The sequence below is a fragment of the Uloborus diversus genome, chromosome 9 (genome assembly GCF_026930045.1).
Source record: "Uloborus diversus isolate 005 chromosome 9, Udiv.v.3.1, whole genome shotgun sequence".
NCBI classification, from domain to species: domain Eukaryota; kingdom Metazoa; phylum Arthropoda; class Arachnida; order Araneae; family Uloboridae; genus Uloborus; species Uloborus diversus.
In genome coordinates this window covers 80,538,186-80,563,180 of record NC_072739.1, presented here as the reverse complement: position 1 = coordinate 80,563,180, position 24,995 = coordinate 80,538,186, and the positions used below count along the sequence as shown (strand labels likewise).

The following is a 24,995-nucleotide window of genomic DNA, read 5'->3' as shown; positions in this document are numbered from 1 at the left end:
ATAAAAAAAAAAAAAAAAACTTACTTCCAGATACCACTTAGCATAAGAATTTTAAGAAACTATTAAAATTACTCTTAAAAACATATGTGTATTTATGATAAAACTAAAAAGTAATTGAAATTATTTAGAACTAAGTTTTCAAACAGTATAATAATTGTTGCAAGAATAACAAGTAATAGTGAAATAATAGAAGTAATGTATTTATTTTTATATAATTAATTAACATATTTATGCAGAACCGATGAAACCATTTGACATCCATCCATAGGGAGCTTTTCTCTAATCAATAACATAGGTTTTAATGAATGAATACAGCATTTTTTAGCAATAAAAAAATAAAGATATTTACTTAAGTACACAAGTTAACTATTTCAAATGATTTCAGTATGTAACGAAAAAAATCTTAGATTGCTTTTGTGACAAACAACTTTAAAATGCAAGAAAAAAAAAGAAAAGAAAGAAAAAAAGCAATTAGTTAATTTTAAAATATATGAAAGAAGAATACAACTTAGTTATAAAATTAAAGAATCACTTAAGTCTGAAGAAAAGAAAACCTTTATAATTTTTTTTATTGAAGGCTTAATTCTAGCAAATAAAATCAAAATGCGAAGAAGTAATAACTTTTAAGCTTTTATAATATTAATTCAAAAACCAAAGATTTCTTTTTGAAATCGTGATTACAGTACGCTAATTACTTCAAGACAATGGAATAAAGGCAAAGGAGCTAAGGCATTAATGAACGCTTCCTCTTTGCCTGTATGGTTGTTTATTTTACGTAGCATTGAAAGCGTAAAAGGAAATTTCCAGCTAGATAAAATAAACAACCTAACAGACACAGAAGCAATTTTAGGAAGTTCATCCTATGGTTAATAAGTAAGATTCGATACTTTGATGTTGAGGAAAAAAGATGCACAAATATGCGACAGTGTATAATCAAACCTCATTAATTTTCCTTTTTTTTGAACATTTAATTGGCGGAAAATGCATAGGGAATTAGAGAACTTAATTTTGTAAAGCAAAAAAAAAAAAATTTTTTTCTTCATAAAATCAATTTTCCCTGATTTTTTGTTATTTTTTCAAAATTTCCTGATATTTCCCTGACTTTTCCCTGATTAATAAAGTTCCCTGACTTTTCCCTGATCTCTCTGATCTGTCGCCACCCTGATGTTCTAATTACCTTGGAACATTGGAACAAATTTTGTCTGATGCAGAAAAATTAAAGGTTTTTGTAGATATTTTAAAATAATTTTTGCAAGTATTTTTTAATGTATTTTTTAAAATTTTTCCTTTTTCACATTGCTGGATTTATGCCAAAATATTGATTAAAATTGGAGGAAACTAACAATTAAAAGAGTTAATTAATTTAATTATAAAATATTGCATTGTCATCAGGTCTGAAGTCGCATGCCATATTTCAAAAGAATCCGATCGCAGTAAGTGGGCGAAATTTGAGCTAAAAGATTCCGTTACAAGATACATACATACATACAGGTGAAGCTAATAAAAGCGTGTTAAAAAATCATTAATTTTATAAATGAAATAAGGCAAAAAAAAAAAAAAAGAATTGCCTTTCAGAAATATTTTTGGTTTTTAAGTCATTATTATGGTACAGATTTTGAAAAAATACAAAAAAAATCCTTTTGATTCAAATAATGGTTCTTTAAGTAAAAGTTGGAAGACAATAGATTAACATATTATAAGCATCACATATAATGTCGTTGAGATTATACTCGAACTGGGAAGTCAAGATTTTATAACAGAAAAAAAATATATTGATAAATTAGCTTCTACAGTTTATTTTCAATCAAACAACTGTAATAAAATAACAATTTTCAACTATATATAACTTCAAACTCATTAGAATACTTCAAAAATAATTAACAATATTTTACTGCTACTTTTTAACAAATACATTTATGAAATAAATCATTTAGTATATATATATATATATAATTAATTTTGTATTTTACAGCTCAAGAACAAACTATGTTATATATATACATGTACACCCTTGTGCAAATTAATTGAAACAAAATATGGAACCAAACCTGGAATCCTATTTTTTCAAATATTAAACTTGAAGTGGTCAGTACTGAAACACTGTCCACTACTGGTGTTTTACGTTATATGAACGGTTAAATTTAAATGTCAAGACTAAGTAATCATAAGTACGTGTTCACTATTTTAGGGAAGTATAATCAGTATACTGCATAGAGAATGTAAAATTAGATAGTGGAACCTCGATAACTCAACACCCCAAGGGAACATGAAAACATGTCGACTTAAGTGGATGTCAACTTACTGAGGTTCCATTATTTCAATTCCTAAAGAGTTTCTGTATCACCTACTTACTAATGTTAACATTTACATTATGAAAATTAATTCCTTCAAGTAAATTTTTGTTTCATTTTATTTTTTGAAGAGTATATAATAAAATCCCTAACATTATTTGAACGTTTGTCAGAGACAAATCTGTAGTTTTTGAAAAGAGATGAAAAAGCTTCTTGTCAGTCAGGTCTGTTGCACAGAGTGTGGTGGCGGACTCTGTGGTTAGAAGATGGAATTCTTTAAAAGAGCTTTTCAAAAAAGAAATGATGGACCAAGAAACTGGTGTAAAATTCTGAAAAAAGGTCAATATGAGAGAATGTTGGTAGCAAAAATTGGTCTATAATAGCAATTGGATGTCAACTTATAGGGGTTCCTGCAAATGTGTGTCAAGTTAGAGAGGTTTTTCACCCATTAAAACTAGCGTTGGGCCAACCATAAGAAAAATAAATGTTGAGTTACTAGGGTAGTTTGAGTTATTCACATGTCGAGTTACCGAAATTTCACTGTAAATGATATCCATAACATTATCAACTTCGTTGTACTCTTCAACATATATATCAGTAGCAATGGCATACAGCTCGATTTTTATTAAAAACTATATATGATAAATTGTTGACTATATGCTTGATATAGTGTGCCTCAAAACACGTAAAAAGCTTGGATTATAGCCAAGTAATATGTATAAACTAAAACAATGTTTCAACCCCCCCCCCCCCAAAATATCCAGTGTTAAACTTAATGTAATAAGCATTATTAAAATGTACTTAATAAGAGATCAATATTTAGGAAAAGAATAATTCAGAATGATTAATCGATGCGTATGTGATTATGACATTATAGATTATAAAAATGATGCATCATCATAAAATTTACTGGATAACTAAAAAGCTTTCTTTACAAAATGGCAGTGAAAATGACACCCGAGAAATGTGTCAAATAAACTTTTACACTAAGACTTGCACTTCATGGGTAAAAAATGGCAGTGAAAAGTAGATACAAGAGGAATAATTCCAAACAAACTTTTTACACCAAGACTTCTACATCATTTTTTGGTTTCCTGAAAAATGAACAAATCAAGATTTCAATTATACAGATCAAATAAATATTAGCAGGACAAAGCCAATTGGTTGAGATGTTAACATTGGATGTCAACATGTTGAGTAGAAAGTATATAGTTACTGCCTTACCTTACGAAATTGAAATTGAGTAGTGTTTCCTTCTTTGAAATCTTTTGTTCCTTTTGTTTTCTATTTTTAGAGAGACCAATCTGGCGACATTTACTGCTTTTACCTAAACACAAAAAAGAAAAAAAAATTAATTTGAATTTTGACATTTTGAATTCAAATGTTTTTTTGCAATCACGTGTTGTTTTGCAAGTGTGCAGGCATGTGTGTGTGTGCATGTGAGTATGTGTGTGAGTGTGTGTGTAGGTGTGTGTTTGTGTCTGTGTGCAGGCGTGTGTGTGGGTATGTGTGTGTGTAGGTGTGGGTATGTGTGTGTGTGTAGGTGTGTGTTTGTGTCTGTGTGCAGGCATGTGTGTGCAGGCGTGTTTGTGTACAGGCATGAGTGTGTAAGTATGTGTGTGTGTGGATGCAACCTGGAGACGGTTTTCGCTAGAAGAGCAGCATCGTGAGGCCGGTCGACGGTGGTGCTGGCAGAGGGAGGTGGGGGGAAAATAAAATCATAGTACGCCAAAAACAGTCAAGTGAGAACAATAAGCAATCGTAATTGCTCAAAAAAAAAATCTATTATGAAAGCTGATGAAAGAAAATTAAGTCTAAAGTTCAGGGATGAAAACAGCCCGAAGTCAAAAAAGAGAAAAAATTGCGAGACTTAAAATTTGAATATATATATATATATATATTTTACATTAAGTGAAATTATATCAATACTATACTGTCTTTCAAATATTAATAGATAAATGTTTTTTGTTTTTTTTACTAGTAGAAATGCTAACAAATGAATAAAATAAGCTTGCATTTATTTAAGATTTTAACAGATATATCATTTCCATTTTCCCATAGCCCACAAATCAGGTGAAATTAAAACTTTATAATGTGACATATAATGCTATAAAACTTCCATATAATTAAACATTTAATACTAGCTGAATCATTGGACACCATGATTACAAAATGACATTATCAGTGTAGCTAACCTTTTTGTGGAGCAGCTGGGTATATTCTAAAAAAATCGTTAAAAAACTAAACCCAATCTAAAACTTTTTGAGCTTTGATGGTCATTTTAAGCACTAGCATAAAAATGATGATTTTTAAATTGATAAAAAAGTTTTAAACACTATGTCATGATTTAAGAAGATAAGCATCTTTAATTTGCTATATTTACATGTCTGTTATAATAAAATAGTACATTATAATTAAAATAAATTTGAATGTACTAAGATCTTTTGTAAGCCTGATAGCATTAAAACTAGATTTGAAGAACGATGTTGGCTTAAATTAACTCGGATGGAATAGAATAAACATATTTGAATGGGCGTGGCAGTCTTCATAAAAAATAAAGTATAAGAAGGGTTGAAAATATTAGTCAACAAAAAGGTATTAATGTCTAAACAGTAGAATGGCGTAGCAGATAAAAATGAGAGAGTGTAACAGAAGCGGATGCAATCGGATTTCAAAAGATACATCTAACGATTGCACTCACCATCACTCTCCAGCATTTCTCCCTCCATTCCTATTTCACCCTCTTCAACAACACAGCAAAAAGTTCCTTACTTCTTTCTACTCAAGAAAGAATGTATGCCTCAGCAAGAATCCTGATGGGAAGATCGGGGCAGAAGGGAGGTGAGGGGGTACGAAACAGGGAACCCCGCTCTGCTATGCCATCTGTGGCTTCCAGAGAACTGACCTTTCGGCCGGGGCCCCCTTACCCGTAAGGGAACGAGATCTAAACCACTTACGACTCTAGACACCGTGGACCCAGGTACGGACCTGACTCCGGTGGTGCCCATTGCCTACTCACTGTCCCACTCGATAGCCGTTGGGCAGATACAAATCTGCTCACACGCAAGTAAAGAGTGGTTGTTTTACATACGTGGATGCTACACCATCGTAAAACCCTCCCCATTTACCCGGGCTTGGGACCGGCATAGGGACGGGCCTGGCCCCTAAAGACCAGACCCCACCTACGGCTGGGTTGGAGGTGAGGGGGTATTTGCGCGATCGCTAGAAAGTGACTGTGAAATGGGCGTGGCAAAACAATGAGCGTACAAGTCTTCAGCAAAAAACAAAATACATACAAGAAGGGTTGAAAATAATAGTCCACAAAAAGTTATAAAGGTTTAAGTGATAGAATGGCATAGTAGACAAAAATGAGCGAGTGTTATGGAAGTGGATGCAATCGGATTTCGAAATGCATAAACGTCGACGCTTTCTATGTCATTCTCGAGCCTTTTTCCCTCCCCACGCACAAAACGAAGCTCCTTCCTTCTTTCTACCTTAGAAAGAACACGTGAGTCAGCAAAAATTTCTAGACGGGAAGAACATGATCGCGATCGATCGCTGGAAAATGCTCTACGTCCGGAAAATGAAAAAAATACAAAAAGCGGAAAATCGCGGAAGATTTTCATCCCTGAAAGTTGGGCCAAACTTAACCAGGCAGCATTGTGAAGGCTACGCAGATCCTAATCCCAGCATTTCATTGCTGCCAGGTTATGTTTGCATGGACTATACAACTAAAGGATTACTCATTTGAACTTAAACTAAATGATTTCAAGATTGCTGTTTGGATTTTTTGTAACTTATTTCTATAATATTACCCTATTACCCCGCATGAGATGGAATGCCAGAAATAAGTAAGGTTGACCAGCATGCTGAAAAATCCGAATTTTCTGTCGGAAACCTTGCGGTTCATTTTGCAAAAAAAAAAAAAAAAACAGACAGAAAAAGTGTTTTACTTAGTCAAGCATACATTATATTTAACACTAAACATTAAACAATCTGAAGTTAATATATGTTTAATGTTAATGTAGGCAATGCGTTATATGGATTTAGTTATATGCCAATAAAATGATGAACTCAGAAGCAACCATACTAGCATTTGTGGTTCAGTTATTTATTTTTAATAACTCTTTAAAATCCCAAGTAGGGACGTAAGTTTTTTTCATATTCATTCTTTATGTAAGTGTAAAATACTTTAAGTTTAGGGCTACAACTGTTTGCTTTGTTTTAATTTAATGTTGAATAAAATTATTAGTAATTAATCAGATTTTTCTGTTTAGAATAATAAAAGTAACATAGTTAATATTTTGAAAAAAATTAACTGTTTATTAATATTAATAAGGTAATAAAAAGAACTTTTTATGTTACACAAATATTTATTATACGTTAAATTAAACTAATTTTTCTGTTATTGTTTTTTTCGGCATGCCGGCTAATGTAAGGTAATACAGTTGATTGCTTTCGTGCTTTGCAGTTATTTTTATGTTTGAATCACTAAAAAAACCATAAAATGAAGAACTCATTCCACATGATAAAGATCAAATATATAAAAAAAATTACTCTAGTAAAAAATGATAGAAAAGTACATATTTTTACAGACATGCAATTCAAAATAAATCAAAGAAACTATTTAAAACACAATATAATTGTAACAAATTTTGATTGTGGCAAAACATCATTCTTGATTACCGATAAATAGCAACTGAAAATATACAGGGTATTCAGTGGCCAGAAAATATTTCTGGGAGGGTTTTTCAAAATCGAAAATTGTTGTTTTCTTTTGCAATTATTTACAATACGAAAATATTCAATAGATTTAATCAGAGTTTCTATGGAATAGTAATTATTCATAACACTTGCAAGCATAAAAATAATTAATAATTCATACTGATATCACTATGACTTACAAACTAAGAAAGTGGGAAAAAGCGCACTACATTTATCATTAGTTTTACTTCAGTTTCATATTCATTTTTTTGTGCTTTATTTTCGTGAGATCATTTAAAACCTCTTCTCCAAATACATCCATGTCTTGAAGAAAGTCTAGCTAATAACGGTTTTGATAAGATAAGGAGGAGAGCTCTCAGAAAATCTGGTGTGGTAGGTCTTCTGTAGGTTTCCCTAAAAAGGATTTTTGCAGTGTTGGTTGACTCTGATACCCTGCTGTCCTTTATTGAGATCATTTTCTTATTTAGTAGGGGTGCTCATGATGAAATGTTACTTGACTATTTACGAATTGGAAAATAGTTTGGAGCTGCTTCACGATTATTAAAAGCGTAAGATTGATATTTCATTGAAACTTATCTCGATAGGATAAGTTTAAATTCCGAGACCTTACCAGTGGCTGCGCCAGTGAGGGTATTTATAGTCTTGCACTGATAACAAAAATTTATAGAATGAAGAATTCATAGGTTAGTGAAAGTGTATTAACATTATGAAAAAACCTTTTTGAGATAAGTTTAAAAATGTATATATATATATGCTTGAACCTGAAGTTTTTCTTGGTGAATTTTTTTAGAGGTGCAAGATTTTATAAGCAGTTGGTTCTTTATTTTTTAAATATAACTTCACTCTTGTAAAACAGAACGTACTAAATTTTTAAAAATACATTCATCAAATTAATAATAGAAAAAAAAAATAATAAAAAAGAAGCCAAAAGAAAAATGGATTTCAAATAAAATTAAACCATTTAAACTCCTTTCTCAATAAAATAAGGTCGTTGAAATCAAGCTCTTATTCAAAAGCTGCTTTATATTTTACAAAAATAGATATTTAATTCTAAAATGTATATTGAATATCACAAGGACAATACCTAAATTAAAAATAGAAAATAAATGCATAATATATAAAATTAGTAAAGAAACTGAAAAAATATACTGAAAGTCAGATTAAAAAACTCACCTTTAGCACTTAGCAATTTAGGTTTAACTGCACTAAAATATTCCGATGAAGTTTTAGAGTCACTGATATCTATTTCTATTATGTTTTTGATTTCACTCGAAACTGAAATACTTTTTTCTACTGCAGAGTCAGAAACAATTTGTTCATTGTCTTTATGCATGGGAGAGAAGGGAGATTCTTCAAGCAAAACACTGTCACTTTCAGAAAGCGATTCATAACTAGTATTGCCATCGCTTCCCAATGAATGGTTGAGTTTGGCACCATAGTCAGATTCTTTTGTCAATTTGAAATCCAGTATTTTTGTACTCACCAACTTGAATTTCTTTTCATTAAGTTTGGCAGAGAATTTATTCCTAATGTTATCTTTAAAACTGTTACTAGTTTCACACAAAATTTCGCAAGTTTTTCCGGCAGTTTTCTCGCAACTGGTAACGTTAGCAACAGAACTTTCACTGTCTATGACATCTAACAAAGATTTCTGCGGAACAATGCTTGATGGTGCTGAGGTTATATCTAAAGTAGAGCTGATGGAAGATTTTTCTGGGTTGAAGTCGGGCACTTTTTTTTTTGCAAACCTGTAAGGATATATAACTCTAGTCATTAAAATTATTTTATTTCAAATTTCATTAATTGAAAGTGAATTATAATATTCATTGTCACATACACTTTGTGCACAACTTTTAATATGCTGGAAACAAAACTTCCATATAGCAACTATTATAACAAAAAAAAAAGTTAAAAGTAAACCATTTTTAAACCAAAGAATAATTTAGCTTGGGAAGTCCAATTACAAAAGATTTTTTCTAAAAAGCTTTTTCTTAAATGCCTGTTTGTCCAGAAAACAACTTTTGTAGTGAAAAGAGGGTCACCTGGCGATCCCAAAAACAAAAGTTTACAATTTAATTTGCACTTTTGTGTGTTATGGGTCATTCTCCAGAAAATATAACTTTAGAAGGCAAATATTTTTCAAATTCAAAACCTTTTGTTTTCTTTTTCAAAAATTCTTACACGAAAGTGTTACCTACTAAAAGTAACCATAAACACTGGCCCAGCTAAGTTCCAATTATTTTACTCATAAATAAAAAAAAAATTAAAAAATGCCTTGTTCTCGGAAATAAAAAAAAAAGAAAAAACTTTTAATGTTTAAAACGTGAGGCTGATTTAATATCAAAGAAGTAATTTTGTTTTTTGTGCAAACAATGAGGCATTTTAATTAGTGGGGATCTAATATTAAGCTCTCTTTATTAAAGTACGGCTTAATTAGTAGTTATCCTTTTAGTTCAAAATGAGTGTTAAAAATCAGTATTTAGTAAACTTGAGAATATACTGGCAATTTATAATTTTGGTAGAATGCTTAAGATTGATCTATTTCCTCTCCATCATTTATTTTAACCTCAGAAATAATGACATAAATATGGTCTCTCACGGAGGTGAGGAATTTTCCATTAATATAGGACTAATGGATACATTTTTCAGGGAAATATTTTTTTTCTTTGTTGCTACAATCTGCACATGTTAAGCAAATGCAAACACGTTCACTTCTTTTTTTACATTAATTTACATCCCTGAAAACCAAGTTCACGGAGGTTAGAAGTCACAATAACTACACTTAGGTTTTTACAACAAAATCTATCTTCTTGTTTGTTGACAAAAATATCACAACTTCTTTATGGCTGAAAATAAACAAGGTTACCTTTGTATCATGGAAAATAAACATTGATGTCATTACTGCCATGTGTTAATGAGGAATAGCATTTTGTGTTTAGGTAATGGAGGTGAGAATTTATTGTGTGACATGACTCCTTATCCTACTAAAACACAATAATAAAAAATTACATATACTTAAACAATTAGTATTTAAGCACTTGTGAAAGGAATACTAAATAAATAAGTATTAAATTTTCATGAAACAAGTTACTAAGCAATATAAAGTCACACAAAGGTGTGTGACAGACCGCGGAGGTGAGAATTCACTGTGAACCAAAAATATACTAAAATAAAATTTATTATTAAAAAATTGTTGGCAGGTTTAAATAGACATAATTTTGATAAAATTGAAAAGCATTGTTAAATGAATTTTTCATTTAAGTTTTTTACTGTAAAAGGCGTGTGACAGAAAAGTTACTTTTTGAAGAATGACCTTTACAAAGTTCTGATTACTTTATTAAGTTATACATCTTTTTCTTTTACTATGTAAAAAAGTAACGGTAAACTTGCATGCTATTCTATGGCACTTTTTTTTTGCATAGATCCAACATAATATATTAACTAAAAATAATACATTTAACTGAAACTTAAAACAAAAATTCTTTTATTATGTAACTACGATTTCACCAACTTGTTGAGATAAAAGTGTAAAACCAATTTCAGATGACCAGTTATTCGGAACTCCAGCGCTCGAATACGCTACCTTGCGGTGATTTACAAAACTGCAAATGAAACTTAAACATTGCCACGTTGCGTTCCACGTGTATCTGTTGACGTAAACACAGGCAGTTTGTTCTGAGTATTTATTAACGCAATCGATGTGTCTTAGTTTGCTTTCAGCTACAGAAATTAATTCGTCCCTTAGTAGTATTCTCGAGCTTCTCAAAATAATGTTAGTTTTCATTATTTCCTTAATAATTGGAAAGCGAAAATTCTGGATTAACAAACGTGGATAACGTTATACAAGGTAAAAAATTTTATTGTTTTGTATGAATTTGTAAGAATATGGGAGTTTTTTTAATCTTAAATTAATTAAACTTACCATATTTTACAGCAGCATTTAGTTGGAATGGACAGTATGCAAAATATTTTCTTGAATATATTATCGTAGAACAAAATGAATAACCGAGAAAGAATTTACTTTATTCCTTTTATTCTCAACTGAAAGGTTTCGCCAAATTTGTTTAGGGTTATAGTTTTGTATAGTGCGAGCAAAGTAGCCTTCGCGAGATTTCGCGTTTTTAGTTAAACCACTTTTAATTTTTATCATGAGTGGAATAAAATGGTAGTAAGATTACAGAATTCGATAAGTGAAAAGAAATAATGGTCAATCAACTGAAAAGAAAACTACCACCATATATCCGTGAGAATTTTGTTGATAATTTGCATAACATGACACAATTAAATCGTAACTCAGAAATTAGAAAAATCGAAACAGAAAATTTTTAAATGAACCGATTCGGGAATTCGAGAGAAGTAACTCAACTATAAATGGAAAAAAAATTATGCGCTATCCAAGCAAGGCAAAAAAGTATCATCTTCTTTCGATAACAATTTGTAATGTCACATTGAATTTTCTAGCATTAATTGTTATTCTTGTCAGGCCACAATTATTATTTAGTTTTATCAAGAATTGATAAATATCGAATTCAACATCGTTGAAATGGCTGCTTAGAACTACGAACTACGTAGTTTGCATTAATCTTTGACGTTTAGTAATGCTTCTTGAATTCTCATTTCTTTCTACGTGGGCCAGAATATCCACAAGACTTTGAAAATTAATTTAAAAAGAATAAAGCGAAAAAATCATACGTACGAACAAAAATCACAACACTTTTAGCATTTTCTTCGTTACCATGTGCGTTTGTTTTAGTTTTCAATTCCGCCATTAGACAGTGACTTCAGTGCCCCCTATAGTTCGTTGGAGTTGCGAATAGCAAAACAGTGTTATCATTAAACACTCACCACTAATATATATTTCTGTTTGTGTGTGCAACTAAATATCATTTAACTGATCCAAATTGAGAATATATGAAATAAAGAACTAAAACTTTGCATGGAAAATAAAGCAAATAAATAAATATTAAGCATTTACTTCAAACAGTGTGTCAAACATTTTGATTGTCATTGCATCAAGTAGAGCAGAAAAGAAAGGCCCATGTTCTCAAAATATGACAAGTTTGAGCAATTTAGTAACATTTTTTCAACAATAAAATGTCACCTATAATCAAGAGTGTTTGTTTTGTGTTTTAGACACTGAAATATACCAACAAGTGAAAATTTTATTTAAAACAAATAGTTCCACCACATTCATGAGATTTTTTTTTTAAAGATTGATTTGTTACATAAATTTCCTGCATACTTTTGAAAAATGAAGTTTTGACTGCTCACAAAGTTCAGCAAATGGATGTAGAACAGATTTTCTTGAATATTTTCATTTTCGGAAATGGGTCATCAAGAGAGAAGACCATTCTTTGAACGTTCCGGCAAGGGTTTTACAACAACTATTTCACATGCAAAACAGAAGGATTTTTAATGAATTTATGTATACCTGTTAATGTTTTCCTTATTGCACTTCTTTGGAGAAGATAAGTCAAAACTGCAAAATGCTTCACTTTCTGAATCTTCTTGCACCACTTGTTCAAAGTCTGAGTCGCAACTTTTCGAGTCATTATTTTTATTGCCCTGTTCTCCAGTTTCTAATGGTGTAACATTTGTAGCACTGGCTGCAGCAGATTTCAAGCCTTCATTTTTTACAAAAAACCTAGAAAAAGAGACTGTAACTAAAAAGAATTCTAGACCTACAGAAAGGAAAACACAGAGAAGAAAGGAAAGTCCTCATCAATATGTAATTAGTTAATTCCTTTTAAGTTTTCCACTAAGCTTGAAAAAATTAACAGGATCTTTGCAGCTATTAATCATACAATTCATTAATATTCATCAAGTAATTCAATTAAGATTTTTGATTTTTTTTAGAATACCTGCTTTTTACAATCCTTTGCAGAGCAAGATTTGAAATATTTTTGCATGGTGTTGAAGTACTACTAGGACTCTCAGATTGAGAACATGATATTTTGTGTTTTTTTCTATGAGGAGAAGGAATGGGATCTTCATCAGAAGTATCGATTTTATCGTCACATTCTTCGAGTTTTGATCCCCCATACATCGAAAGCAATTCTTCATCGATTAACGGCTTAGTTTCCTTCTTTTCAAGAACTAAAAAGATTAAAATAACATTATGGGTACTTGAATTTAAAAAACAGTGCAATAAAATTTCAATAAAGGGAAACAAAATTTTAAAATCAAAAAGAATTTGAGCTACAGGGTATAAAGACTTAAATAAAACATAATTTAGTACTTTCAAGCAAAGTTGCACTACCGCTCATTAATTTCAATACATTTGCAAAAAAGTTGAAAAGTGTGCAAATAGTGTTTTTAATGTGTATGTTTTATGCAATGAGAATATTATTTCCATAAAATGCATTTGTAGGGTAATCTCAACCACATTTTATTGGGATTAATAGATTTACTCTCAATTACTTCAAAGAAAGTGAAAATGCAATAATTAGGAGAGCGCAGAATAAAGCAATACACACAAATCCTGTAGTCAATGTGAATTCCAAATAGCAGAAACTATATTACATAGATTTAGAAGAGTATACGCTCATGACAAATACTCCCAATATTTATTAAATCCTCCAGGAGCAGCAGGGAGAGCTTTGCTACGGTCCCGTAAGAGGATGTCAACTTCTAACTACCCTTCTGACTAATTTCATGTCTAATAATGAATTCTTCCCTATGATGAAAAGTTTAAATTTCAGCCCCAGTAGAACATAAATACAAACAGGGGTGGACTGGCCAGGTCGGCTAGTCGGGGATCCCCAACTGGGCCAACCGTCGAGTGGGCCACTTTAAGTAATTTTTTATTGAACTTAATAAATTTAATTCACATCTAATATTTTTTAAAGCGTAATAATAGAAGAAAAAATGAAATTTTTTCACTCTATGGGAAAAAAGTGTTCGGAAGCAGGTTTATTTTTATCCCATCCTTAGCCCCCAGGGGCCAAAGTAAATAGCCGAAGTCCACAGGTGCGAATGCTTTCCTCTCTTTGTCAACTTTTTCTCTAGTTTTCAGAGCTCTGGGGTCCATGGCTCCCACATTGAGGAAACGGGAGGGGGCCAGAGAAATTAGGATCTAACGCGGCCTGAAAAAGGGCCCGGGACGAAAAAAGAGCTTTCAAAATCTTATATTAGTGTGTCTATTAACAACAATTGGCCTGCACCACTAGACAAAGCGGCCCCGGCCCTGCTACAAATGTGTGGGCCCTGCTATAAATGTGTGGGCCATGCTTTGGGATGTTGATACATGAGCAGCTGCATGCACAAGGTTGGGGACTTAGATGCAGGAATGAGTTAAGTCCAAGCTTTTCCTTTTTTAAAAATTCATTTTTGCGTGTGGAGAATTGGTTGTTCCGATTGGTGCAACAATGGATCACAAATGTAAGATTAGACCTCTGCTTTCTAGTAAGTAATGTGAGAAAGAAATTAAACTTTCGATCGGAAACTAATTTATTGGTCTTACCAAAAATGAGTGAGTCTGGACTTACCTGGTTCTTGGTTTTTGCATCAAGGCCCAAGAAGGAATTGTGTATTACAGATTTAAGGTGGTCCGGGATACATTTTGAAAAAAATGGTATTCAACAATTTAGAGTTTTGAATTTTTTTGCACTGATTCACCATCAGTTTGATTCGAAAAATCATAACATAAATATTTTAAAAAATATATTTAAATTTAATTATTGTTTTCTAAAAAAATAGGGTTGCTTTAAATTGCTAAAACTCAAAATATTCTTGGTAAATTTTCAAATTTTTTTCAAAAAACTATGCACAAACATCTAAGTTTTAATTTTTATTTGACAATTTAAAAAATAGTAATTCAATAAAAATAGAAAATATTTCAAGAAAAATTTTGAAAAATTCAAAGGTACTTTGATAAAAAAAAGATTATATTTTTTGAACTAATGGTTTTTTTCAAATTCACCGTACAAAAAATCAAAGTAATCTGTTTGAAAAAGATATGATCCAAATTTCATTGCTTTATATCAGTTCTTGACTTATAAGAGTTTAAATGCCAAAAATCGGGAAAAATTGCATCATGGTGAGAAACGCGTTTGAAGTTTTAAAGTTAAATATATTAGTTAAAAGAATGCAACAAAAATTATTATATCTTTCGTTCTAATTAAGATAGAAACAAGATTCAAACGTCCTTTTAAGCAGAAAAAGACGGAGAAGTTTTTTTAAATGATTAAAAAAAAAAAAGACATTTTGTTTCTCAGACTCCTTTAAATATCGAAAAATTGCCAAACAAAGTCTTTGAACCTTAGGCATTCCCTTAAAGTCACTAAAGATAGCTTAGAATTTCACTTATAGAAATTTTCATGGGAGAGCTTCGTAACGCTTTTATTTGCATTATAGCCAAAAATTGATTTCAGTTTCAGAAAAAAATGCCCAGAGAGAACTAGTGTTTCCTCCAGATCAAAAAAAGGGGCAGTGCGTTTTCAGGGATAAAAAAAGGGATAAAAGGGTAGAGAAGTTTTGTTGGATAAAAAAGGTGCTTCTTTTACCTTTTGGTATACTAGGTACATACAAAGTTCAAGTGTTTTTAATAGTAATTATTTTTTAAATATTAAAAAGTTTTTTGATGTTTGGTTTTAAAGGTAATGCAAAAACATTTAGATATATTCTAATCAGATTCTTGTGGATAAATGATTGAAACGAAAGAATGACGTTTCAAGGACAGGGGTCGAAGTTAGCTTAAATGCGGAAGGGCACGGTGGCCTTCTAAAAAATTTTGGGAGAAACCTTTCTCTTTTCTTTTTAACGTTTCCAAACATATTATAAGATTATATTTTTAAAATTTCAATGTTGGAAATTTTCGAAGGAGAGTCGCCAGACTCCCTATAGTAACGAAATGTAGTTTAAAATTGGGTCAAGTATACTTCAACTTTTAAATGTTTCCAAATGAGATCACTGACCCTCCTATTCTCTCAAACGTGACTAAAGTTAGTTTTGGGGTTTTTTAATAGTTCGAACTTTAAACCATTTTGTAGAGAGCTCCCTATACTGTTCCATAAAATTACATTAATTTTATTAAGGGTAGCCTAAAATTGCATTTCTAAAACTTCCCATTTCGGAGAATTTCTGGGAAGAGCCCCCGACATTCTATTGTAAACAAAGATAGACTAAAATGAATTTTAATTTTGAAAAAAAAAAAGTTAAGAAAACAAAATTGTCGGGGAACCCCTTGTTTTCCCTCTCCTTGAACACTACCAAAAATTGTAAAATTGTGTTTTTTGACATTAACTTTGAAAATATCACTTGGAAGGGAATTAGAACCCTGTGACCCGATTCTTTTCTTAGGCCTATATAGGTCAACAAATTTCAAAAAATTTCCGGGAGGATTTACCCGACTCCTCATCTCTTTCCTAGGGTCCTTCCTATGTTGTCAGCATAGAAGCTTAAAGATGTGCCTTTTCAGGCTTATAACCATAAGTATCCTTTCAAGGCACATAAAAAATGTGTCAGTGTTAGCTATATTTTACGTTTCATGATTTTTTATTTTAGCACTTTAAATCTTGATTTAGTTACTTAAAGAAAAATAGGAACTAGTGGTAGTTTAATGTCTTTGCTCGACTAATTTACAGAAGTGGGTCAAAATATTATTTTGCTCACTTGACTTTGGCCCAGTCGGCAAAATATTATTTCGCTGACTGGGCCAAAGTCAGTTAGTCTGCCCCTGAATACAAACATATACTGCTGAAATCTAGACAATTTTGTGAGTTAAAAAATATAAATAAATGTACAAAATGAAATTGAAATGCATAAAACATACTCAGTTCTTCATGTTTCCTTTTCACTGGCAGTGCCTTAGCCTTGGGAGAGGTGAACTTGAATGCTGTAATTTCCTTTTTGGGAATAGGTTTCTTTTCATTTGTTCCCCACAAAATACCATCATCTATATCCACAGAACAACTGTTTGACACACTATCAAACTTTTTCAGAGTTTTCACATTTATGTTGCCAATGGCTAACTGGCAAGCTAAATCATCTGGTAAATATCTTAATTCCATTAAGAATTTTTTGGCATCATCATAAGATTAAAACATAGATTAAAATATGTAAATTACTGTGATTAAGTTTTCCCTGAAAATATTTCAAATTTCAGAACCTTAGAAACCAAATGAACAAAAGTTTAATTTTTCTAGGTGCATGAAATAGAAGGTTAAACATTTTAGAAATTATGTTTTTTTAATGATTTATTATAGTTCATATTCTTGCAGGCAAATCAGGGTCTTGCTTTCTGAAAATTTCTCTTCTGAGAAATTTCCAGGAGTAATACAGAGTTCCCACTTTCCTAGCAGCTTAAAAAATAAGGCCTTTATAAGGCTTTTTTCGGCACTTTTTAACTACATAGAATCACTTCAAGCCAGTGGTGCAACAAGAAATTCTTCGTGGTGGAAAGAGTTTTACTTATAAACATACACAGACACATGTATAGGTATACAGTTGAACCTCGTTATAAAGTCTCTTTGGGACTTCGTGAAAATGACATATAAGTGAAAACTTCTCAGGGCCGTAACCAAATTTTAATTTCGAGGAGAGTTTTAACATCACATTTCTCATTAAATCAATACGATAAAAAAAAAAATTGATTTTATTTGTGAATTCTACTTATTTTTGTAACAATAGTTTATTTAAATGAGGGGAGGCTAACTAAAGAGCATCAACATGAGCAAATGTAAAAGTTGATGTGTCTATTAAACGAAGAACAAAATCTGACGTGAAAACTACATAAGTATACCATGGGAGCAAATATAGGGGGCAAGTGGGGACTCGAGCCCGCCCCCCCCCCCCCTAGAAATTAGAACTTCCTTGTTTTACTACTTTTTTCTTTGTATAAATGTAAAAACATTTCTTCTGCAGCCATTAATGAATAAGTTATTAAAAATCTCAAATTGTAATGACTCTAATCTGCCCTGAAATCGGTTTCCATGGGGAAAATATCTAAGCCCCACCTTATAATTTTGCATATGAGCACCCTTGAAGTATACCTTTATTAAATATTTGATGTCTTTTTAATTCCTAAAATAAAATTGAATAAAGAAATAAATGCATGTACACATATACACACATTTGAAGTAATAAATCTTAAATTCATATTTTTTGACACAAACAAAATGTGTAAAATACATTGTGTGACTTTCAAATTTAAAGAATTTTAATGTTTTAGTTAGCTTTCATCTTCAGGTATTTAAAATGTGAACGAAAACGGTCTATTGTTGTGTAAGAAATTATTTTTGCAATAACTTTAGTAAAATTAAATACTGGAGTTAAAGCAATGAGTTTGTACAATTTGCCAATAATAATGTAATTTTTTAAATGAAATTGAAAAAAATAATAAAATAAATAAATAATAAATCAGTAAAAAGAAATTTTTCAGCAAAAAAAGTTCATACTTTTTTTGCTCAAAAAGAATGCTTTGGAATAGTTCTGAAAAATTTCGGAGGGGGTTTAAACCCTAAAATCCATTCCTTAAATATGGCCATGGGTGTCCTTATAACCAATTTATTTTGTTAATAAATGAGCAAGTATATAACTATCAAAATTCCTTGTTAAATCTAGTATGTAAGAAATGATCAGTTTATTAGGTTGTAGCTATTTAGCAAATGTCCCAGCTTGTTTATTATGTGTCCAATGGTTTGTCATATCCTAAAAAAAAAAAAGGCACTTGATCAATTTTTAGGGCTTTTGACTACTAAATATGACTTTTAGAGGGGCCCCTACAAACAAAACTTGAAAATAGGGCTTTTATAGGGGCTTTTGAGGGCCTGTAGGAACCCTGTAATAGCACAAACAATGCCTTGCTTGAATTGGATTTACAATGTCCTTAGAAACGTACCTTGGAAGTGACTAACTTTTGGTTGACTTCAGAGTATTAAAGTAATTTTTAACCCCCAACACAAAGGAAGGGGGTTATAAGTTTGACGTGTCTATGTGTGTGTATCTGTTTGTGGCACTCTAGCAATTAAACGGATGGACCGATTTTGGAAAAGAAAAATTTGTTTGAAAGAAGAGTTGATTGAGAGTGTTTTTAACTAGGTTGCGTCTTTGGATGCCATTAACGAATATATTAATTAAAAACCCTTAAAAGGTTTTTCGCAATTTTTGCAGTGAAAACATATTTAATTTTTTTAAAATTTAGTACTAAATTGAAGAGTATTTTTTTCTGTGTCTGATAGAATATGTTTGAAACTACCATGTTATATAGAATTCAAATTATAAAGCCTTTTAAAGTAGATTTAAATACGGCTAAGCTCTTAATCACGTGATTGATAACCAAAATTATTGTTAAACGACAAGGAAATTAAAAGCAATGATTTAAAATTTTAATCTATTGCCAGTTTTGATTTGTTAACAAATAAAATACTTGTAATCAATAGAAATTTTATAAATCACAAAAATATTGCTCACTTTTAGTGGGACTTGCTCGTTAAAAGCGTTATGCTCTCATAGACTTAACATTTTAACAACCAAATCTTTCTGATTTCCTCGCAAATCCCGGGTTCTCGTTAAAACTGGGCTCGTTATAAGCAGGTTTGACTCTACTTCTCAGGGATATTTAAAAAATTTTGAGTTAAAATTTGGACAGTTTTGTTGTCAGTTAATATGCACCATTATTATTAGTTTTATTTTAAGTTTTCATAAAATACACAAGTCCTTTCTGAAGGTCAAGACTTAGACAATTTTCCAACTGGCCAGTGGCCACTAGACCCGAAAAACTTAGTGGCCACCACTGCTGCTGAGTTTTAAAGCATTAACGGGGGGGGGGGGGGGCAGCAGCCTTCACTACTTTCATAAAAATAAATAGAACTCTACACACTATGAAAAACAATTATTCGAGACATATTAATTTTAATATGGAAAATTTGCGTTGAAATAGGTTTTTAAAATTTTTAAATTAGTAAATAAGACGTTGGCAGGAAACTGCACTTTAGATGAAATAAATAGCTTATAGCAAGGCCTTCAAATCAATGAGGATCAAATACAACTGTGCAGATAATTCGCATTTTTCAAAAAAATATTTTATAGAAAGAAAAGAAAAAAGATTTATTGTGCATTTTATGTTATCTTCAAAAGTTTGTTTTGAGGTAAACATCCAATTCTGTTTTTGGAAACTTGGGTAAGTAATAATATCATTTATTTCCATCTTGCGAATGACCAAACATAGCATCTACGCGAAAAATTCACGGTTATAAATAGATGTTTGAATTTGTTACATTAAAGTAGTAATAAATTCAAAATCCTTAAAAAACTACAATTTAGGTAAAATAGTCAGTTTTAGCACATTAGCCTCTAAAGCAATGAAAATAAGATAATATTTTGAAGATAAAATTTTGCATTTTTAAAGACAATAATTAAGAATTATCCGAAAAAAAGGGCACATTTTGCATAATTTTCAACAGTTTGCATTGCAATAAACATCCAATTCCATTTTTGAAAAAGTAGGCACTTCATGAGTCTTGCGTACCAACATCTTGGGAATGACCAAACATGGCGACTACGCTAAAAATTAAGATACAAATTTCTGAATTTGTTGCAAAAAATATTTTAAAAATAAAAATCCTCCTGAGACTAAACTTTAGTTGAAAAGTTTTAGCGCTTTTGCGTCCAAAGAAATGAGGATAAGGTGAAATTTTCACATAAAATTTTTCATTTCTCAAAAAAATTATTTTAAAAAATAAAAAATAAAAATTAAAAAACGATTTGCTGCACATTTTAAGTTATTTTCATTTTTTGGCAGAAAAATAAAACATCCAATTCATCTTTCTTTTTGAAAATTTTTGCACTTTTCTACTTCGATTTTGTGAATGACCAAATATGGCTACTATGTTTCTAGCTGAAATGCTGAAACATCCATCGCTCAAAAAGCGATCTCCAAAGGATCTTTGCCAAATTGTACTTCTTTTTTTTCTGTTATTCATTTATTGAGCAATCACGATTGCTTATTGTTCTCATTTGACTGTTTTTGACGTTACGTTGATTTTTCCCACCGCCACCCTCCGCACCATCACCGTGGACCAGCTGGCTCCTCACGATGCTGCTCCTATAGCGAAAGCCGTCTCCAGGTTGCATCCATGTCCTACACACACGCGCATACATACACAACTACACACATACACACACGCGCACATACACACACACACAAACACATACACACACACAAACACTTACACACCACGCATACATACAACCTACACATACACAACTACCCACACATTCATTCATGCACACAGACACAAACACATATGCCTACACACACATACACATACCCCCCCCCACACATTCATACACACACATACACATAACCCGTACACACAAACACACACGCCTACATACACACACTCGTGATTGCGAAAAACATAATTTGAATTCAAGATGTCAAAATTCAAATTAATTTTTTTTTCTTTCTTTCTTTTTGTTCTTTGGTAAAATTATCTGCAGGCCGCCGAAAAATTTGCGACGCATGTCTCGCTTCTCCCAGTTTCTGTTACCGGGGTTGTAGTAAATAAAAAAAGATCATATAAGATTTGTGCTACAATATGATTAAAGTGAAAATCCAACCTAAATAAGGCACAAATTCTCAAGAAGATACAGTTATCTCATGACGTTCTGGTTGTGTGATGAGTTTTTTGCACTGATGAAGAGTCCCTATTGTAGCTTTGAAATAGCTTTATGTTGTATTTTCTTGAGACCTTAGTGCTTTATTTACGTTGGTTTTCCAATTAAATCATAACTTGCAGTAAGTTTTAAAATATCAATTGAATATTTTTTATAATGTCAAGTTAAATATTGGAAGATAAATTTAAAAAAACACAATTTCCCAGAAAAAAATTTCATTTTAAAATTAAAAATTCATCTTTTTATTAAATTTACATTATTTTTAGACTTTATTATTGTCTTGATTAACAGAAACCTTCTTTAATCGAGGTTCTACTGTATTTATTTTCATTATTTTCAAATTATGTTCTTCTTTTCTGTCCAAGTATAAATTTATCACTTGCATAGCCATTTTATTGCAATATTAAGATAATAATAAAGAAGAAAAAAATCAGCATATAAAACAGTTGATTTGAATTTGATTTTCCCTTACAATTAGTTTAGGATTTGCTATTCATGTAAATACTATGCAATGCATAGCAAAACACGATTACATTTTGATCAAAACTAATAAAACTAAAAAGGATACTTTCCAGCATATTCCATTTCGTCTACATTGCAGCCTTCTGGATATGCATTTAAAGGAACTAAAGTCTTCTTTTTAGGGCAAAAAACTAACTGGTAGAGAAATGTATTATTTGCTTTCATAAACGATTCCTTATATTCTTCAGTTACAACAAGCTTTGGCATTTTCAAATAACTTGGAAGTTTGGAGAGCACCTGAAGAAAACAAAATGTTTTCAGAGAACAAAAGTCAAGTAGTACTTATAAAATTCTTTACTCTCAACTGAAGTATTTTTAAAGTTTGAAATTTAGGCAGATAAACAATTAGAACTTACAACAACTAGACTTGACAGCGATAAGCAGGGTTCATTGTTTTAAATCAGCTTGATATAAATCGTGATTAAAATCATGATTTAAATCAAAAGATTTTTTTTAAATCATTGATTTAAATTAGAGACGTACCGAGTACTCGGTAACTACTCGGTACTCGGCCAAATTCTGATCAGATACTCGGCCAATACCGAGTAGTTGCAAAAAATTGAACATTGTCCAAGACAGATACTAAAATTTATAAAAAAAGAGCAAGCATTATATTCTGCAATCATTTACAATTAAAATTTATAAGTCAAATTTAAATTTTGAGAATAATGAAGTTTGTAATGCTTCAATAGAATAAATCTTTATTTTAATGTCCCCAAAGTTAATAAAACTTATTTATTAAAAATTACGCAAAAAATGTAAGCATAGAAAATATGGAATTTTTATATTAAAAATGGATTTTCGCTACAAACAAAAATTAGTTATAAAAAATGTAAAAATACCTTTGCTTAAAAAATAAACAACCTTAAAAGCACAGTGCAAGAACTCTGCAGACACGTGTTTTGGCATTACAAGGAATTCCTTTTTCAATGCACAAAATGGGGGCTTGTAGATTTAAAGGCATCCGACAAAAGTCCTATTTTTTGTTGAATGTCTTTACATTCTTTAGCTCACATGTTATGCACTGAAAAAGACGTCCCTTGTAACCCTTGTAACGGGGGGGGGGGGGGGCAGAAACACGTGTCTGGAGTGTTCCTGCACATTTGTTTTATCTGCTTTTAAAAATTATTTATGTTTGGCAGATTAGAACTATAATTGATTGGTATACAGTGAAACCCCTCCTAACGGACACCCCTCAAAGGCGGACACCCCTCTTATGCGGACAATTTTTAATTCCCCAGTTCCAATGCAAATAACATTATTAAACCCCTGTCCTGCGGACACCTCTATATTGCAGAAAAAAAATTGTCCTGTTAGTGTCCGCATTAGAGGGATTTTACTGTAATTTGTTTTAATTCCAACTTGATTAATCATACCTTTTATTTATTAATTTTTATTTTAAAAATTTATTTTTTTGTAAAATTTTTGACACAAACAAAATTGTATATATATAATGCGTAATTAAATTTCAGCAGGAATTTAGTTTTAAAAACTATTATATGGACAAGGAGGTTTATACTACTATTCCAATAAGTTCAAAATTCATCACATGTGTGTCGGTGGTTCTTCTTAAAACATAATTGGTACTTGGAACTTGGTCGAGTAGTGAAAGGCCGAGTACTCGGTAACTCGGTACTCGGCCGAGTAATAAAAGGCCGAGTACTCGGTACTCGGCCAAAGTGCTACTCGGTACCAGACTTAGATAAAATGAAAAGCTTTCTGCGAACACAAATCCTAACTGGAAAATTTTCTGCAAATAACTATTTTGCCTTATTCACGCTTTTATACAAAAATATAAAAGGGGGGGGGGGAGGGAACTTTATTTTTATTTATTTATTTATTTATTTTAAAACAGCATATAATTTATGCTTACTTTTCACTAACTGAACAAAACTGCTTAAACTATTATTTTTTGCTCAATATCAATCACATGATCATTATTATTACTTTCATTTTACAGTGAAAAAGTTCATGTAGATCTGATAAAACATGAGCTACCTGCTTTTTACTTGAAAATTTTATGAAGATATTTGATTTTGTACACAAATCAACAAAACTACTTATTTGTTTGAAATTAAGTATTTCTGCAAAAATAAATACTGTATTTTCTGCATGTTACCTGTTAAAAAAGTTTTAAATTAGTGCTCCCCTCCCCCCCCCCCCTCCTCTTTCTACGCCAACGCATTTGAACTCAATTTACAGCGGGAGTGATCGTTCCGTAGTCTGTAAAGTTGTTTATTTTATGTACTTGAATTTTCCCCTTACGCGATCCAGGCTGTGTAAAATAAAAAACTATACAGTCATAGTAGGAGCAGTCTCGACTTGATTTGCAACTGTTGACTCCTTTGTCTTTTAAGTAATTAGCGTACTATAATCGCGATTTCAAGAAGAAATAATTATTTTTGCATAAGATTTAGAAGAAACAGAAATAAAATGTGGGGTTAAAAAAAAAAATTCATTTTTTTTAAAATTATTGTTAGTAGTGAAAAATAAATTTCTGCAGAGCCAAAAATTTTCTGCGAACGCCGTTCGCAGCGCGTTCGTCTATATTATGCAAGACTGCTCGGTACGTCTCTAATTTAAATCAATTGATTTGAATTAAGTGATTTTTTTTCACAAAATCATTAATTTAAATCAGTTGATTTTACTTTTTTAAATTAATTTTGTATTTTTAGAATGTATTGCTCTAAATTTAACTGCACTGCATTACACTATCTCAACCACTGCATTACACTATCTTAACTTCTGCAGGCAAAACTACATAGATCCCTCTTTCTGTGTGTGTAACAGATTTTCAGTCTACATTGCTTTTACTCCAAAATTAGTTTAGAACAAAGT

At 31.2% G+C, this 24,995-nt stretch overlaps 1 protein-coding gene across 1 annotated transcript in view; it reads right to left on the bottom strand.

Moving 5' to 3' along the window:
• Window positions 1–12,437: 12,437 nt before the first annotated feature.
• The window catches only part of LOC129230342 (exonuclease 1-like), a 31,176-nt gene continuing 18,618 nt past the window's right edge, over window positions 12,438–24,995 (bottom strand). The window contains exons 6-7 of the mRNA XM_054864740.1: window positions 22,204–22,394; window positions 12,438–12,660 (exon numbers count right to left, since the gene is read on the bottom strand). Of these exons, the coding sequence (XP_054720715.1) occupies window positions 12,438–12,660; window positions 22,204–22,394 (414 nt within the window). The remainder of the gene's footprint in view (window positions 12,661–22,203; window positions 22,395–24,995) is intronic.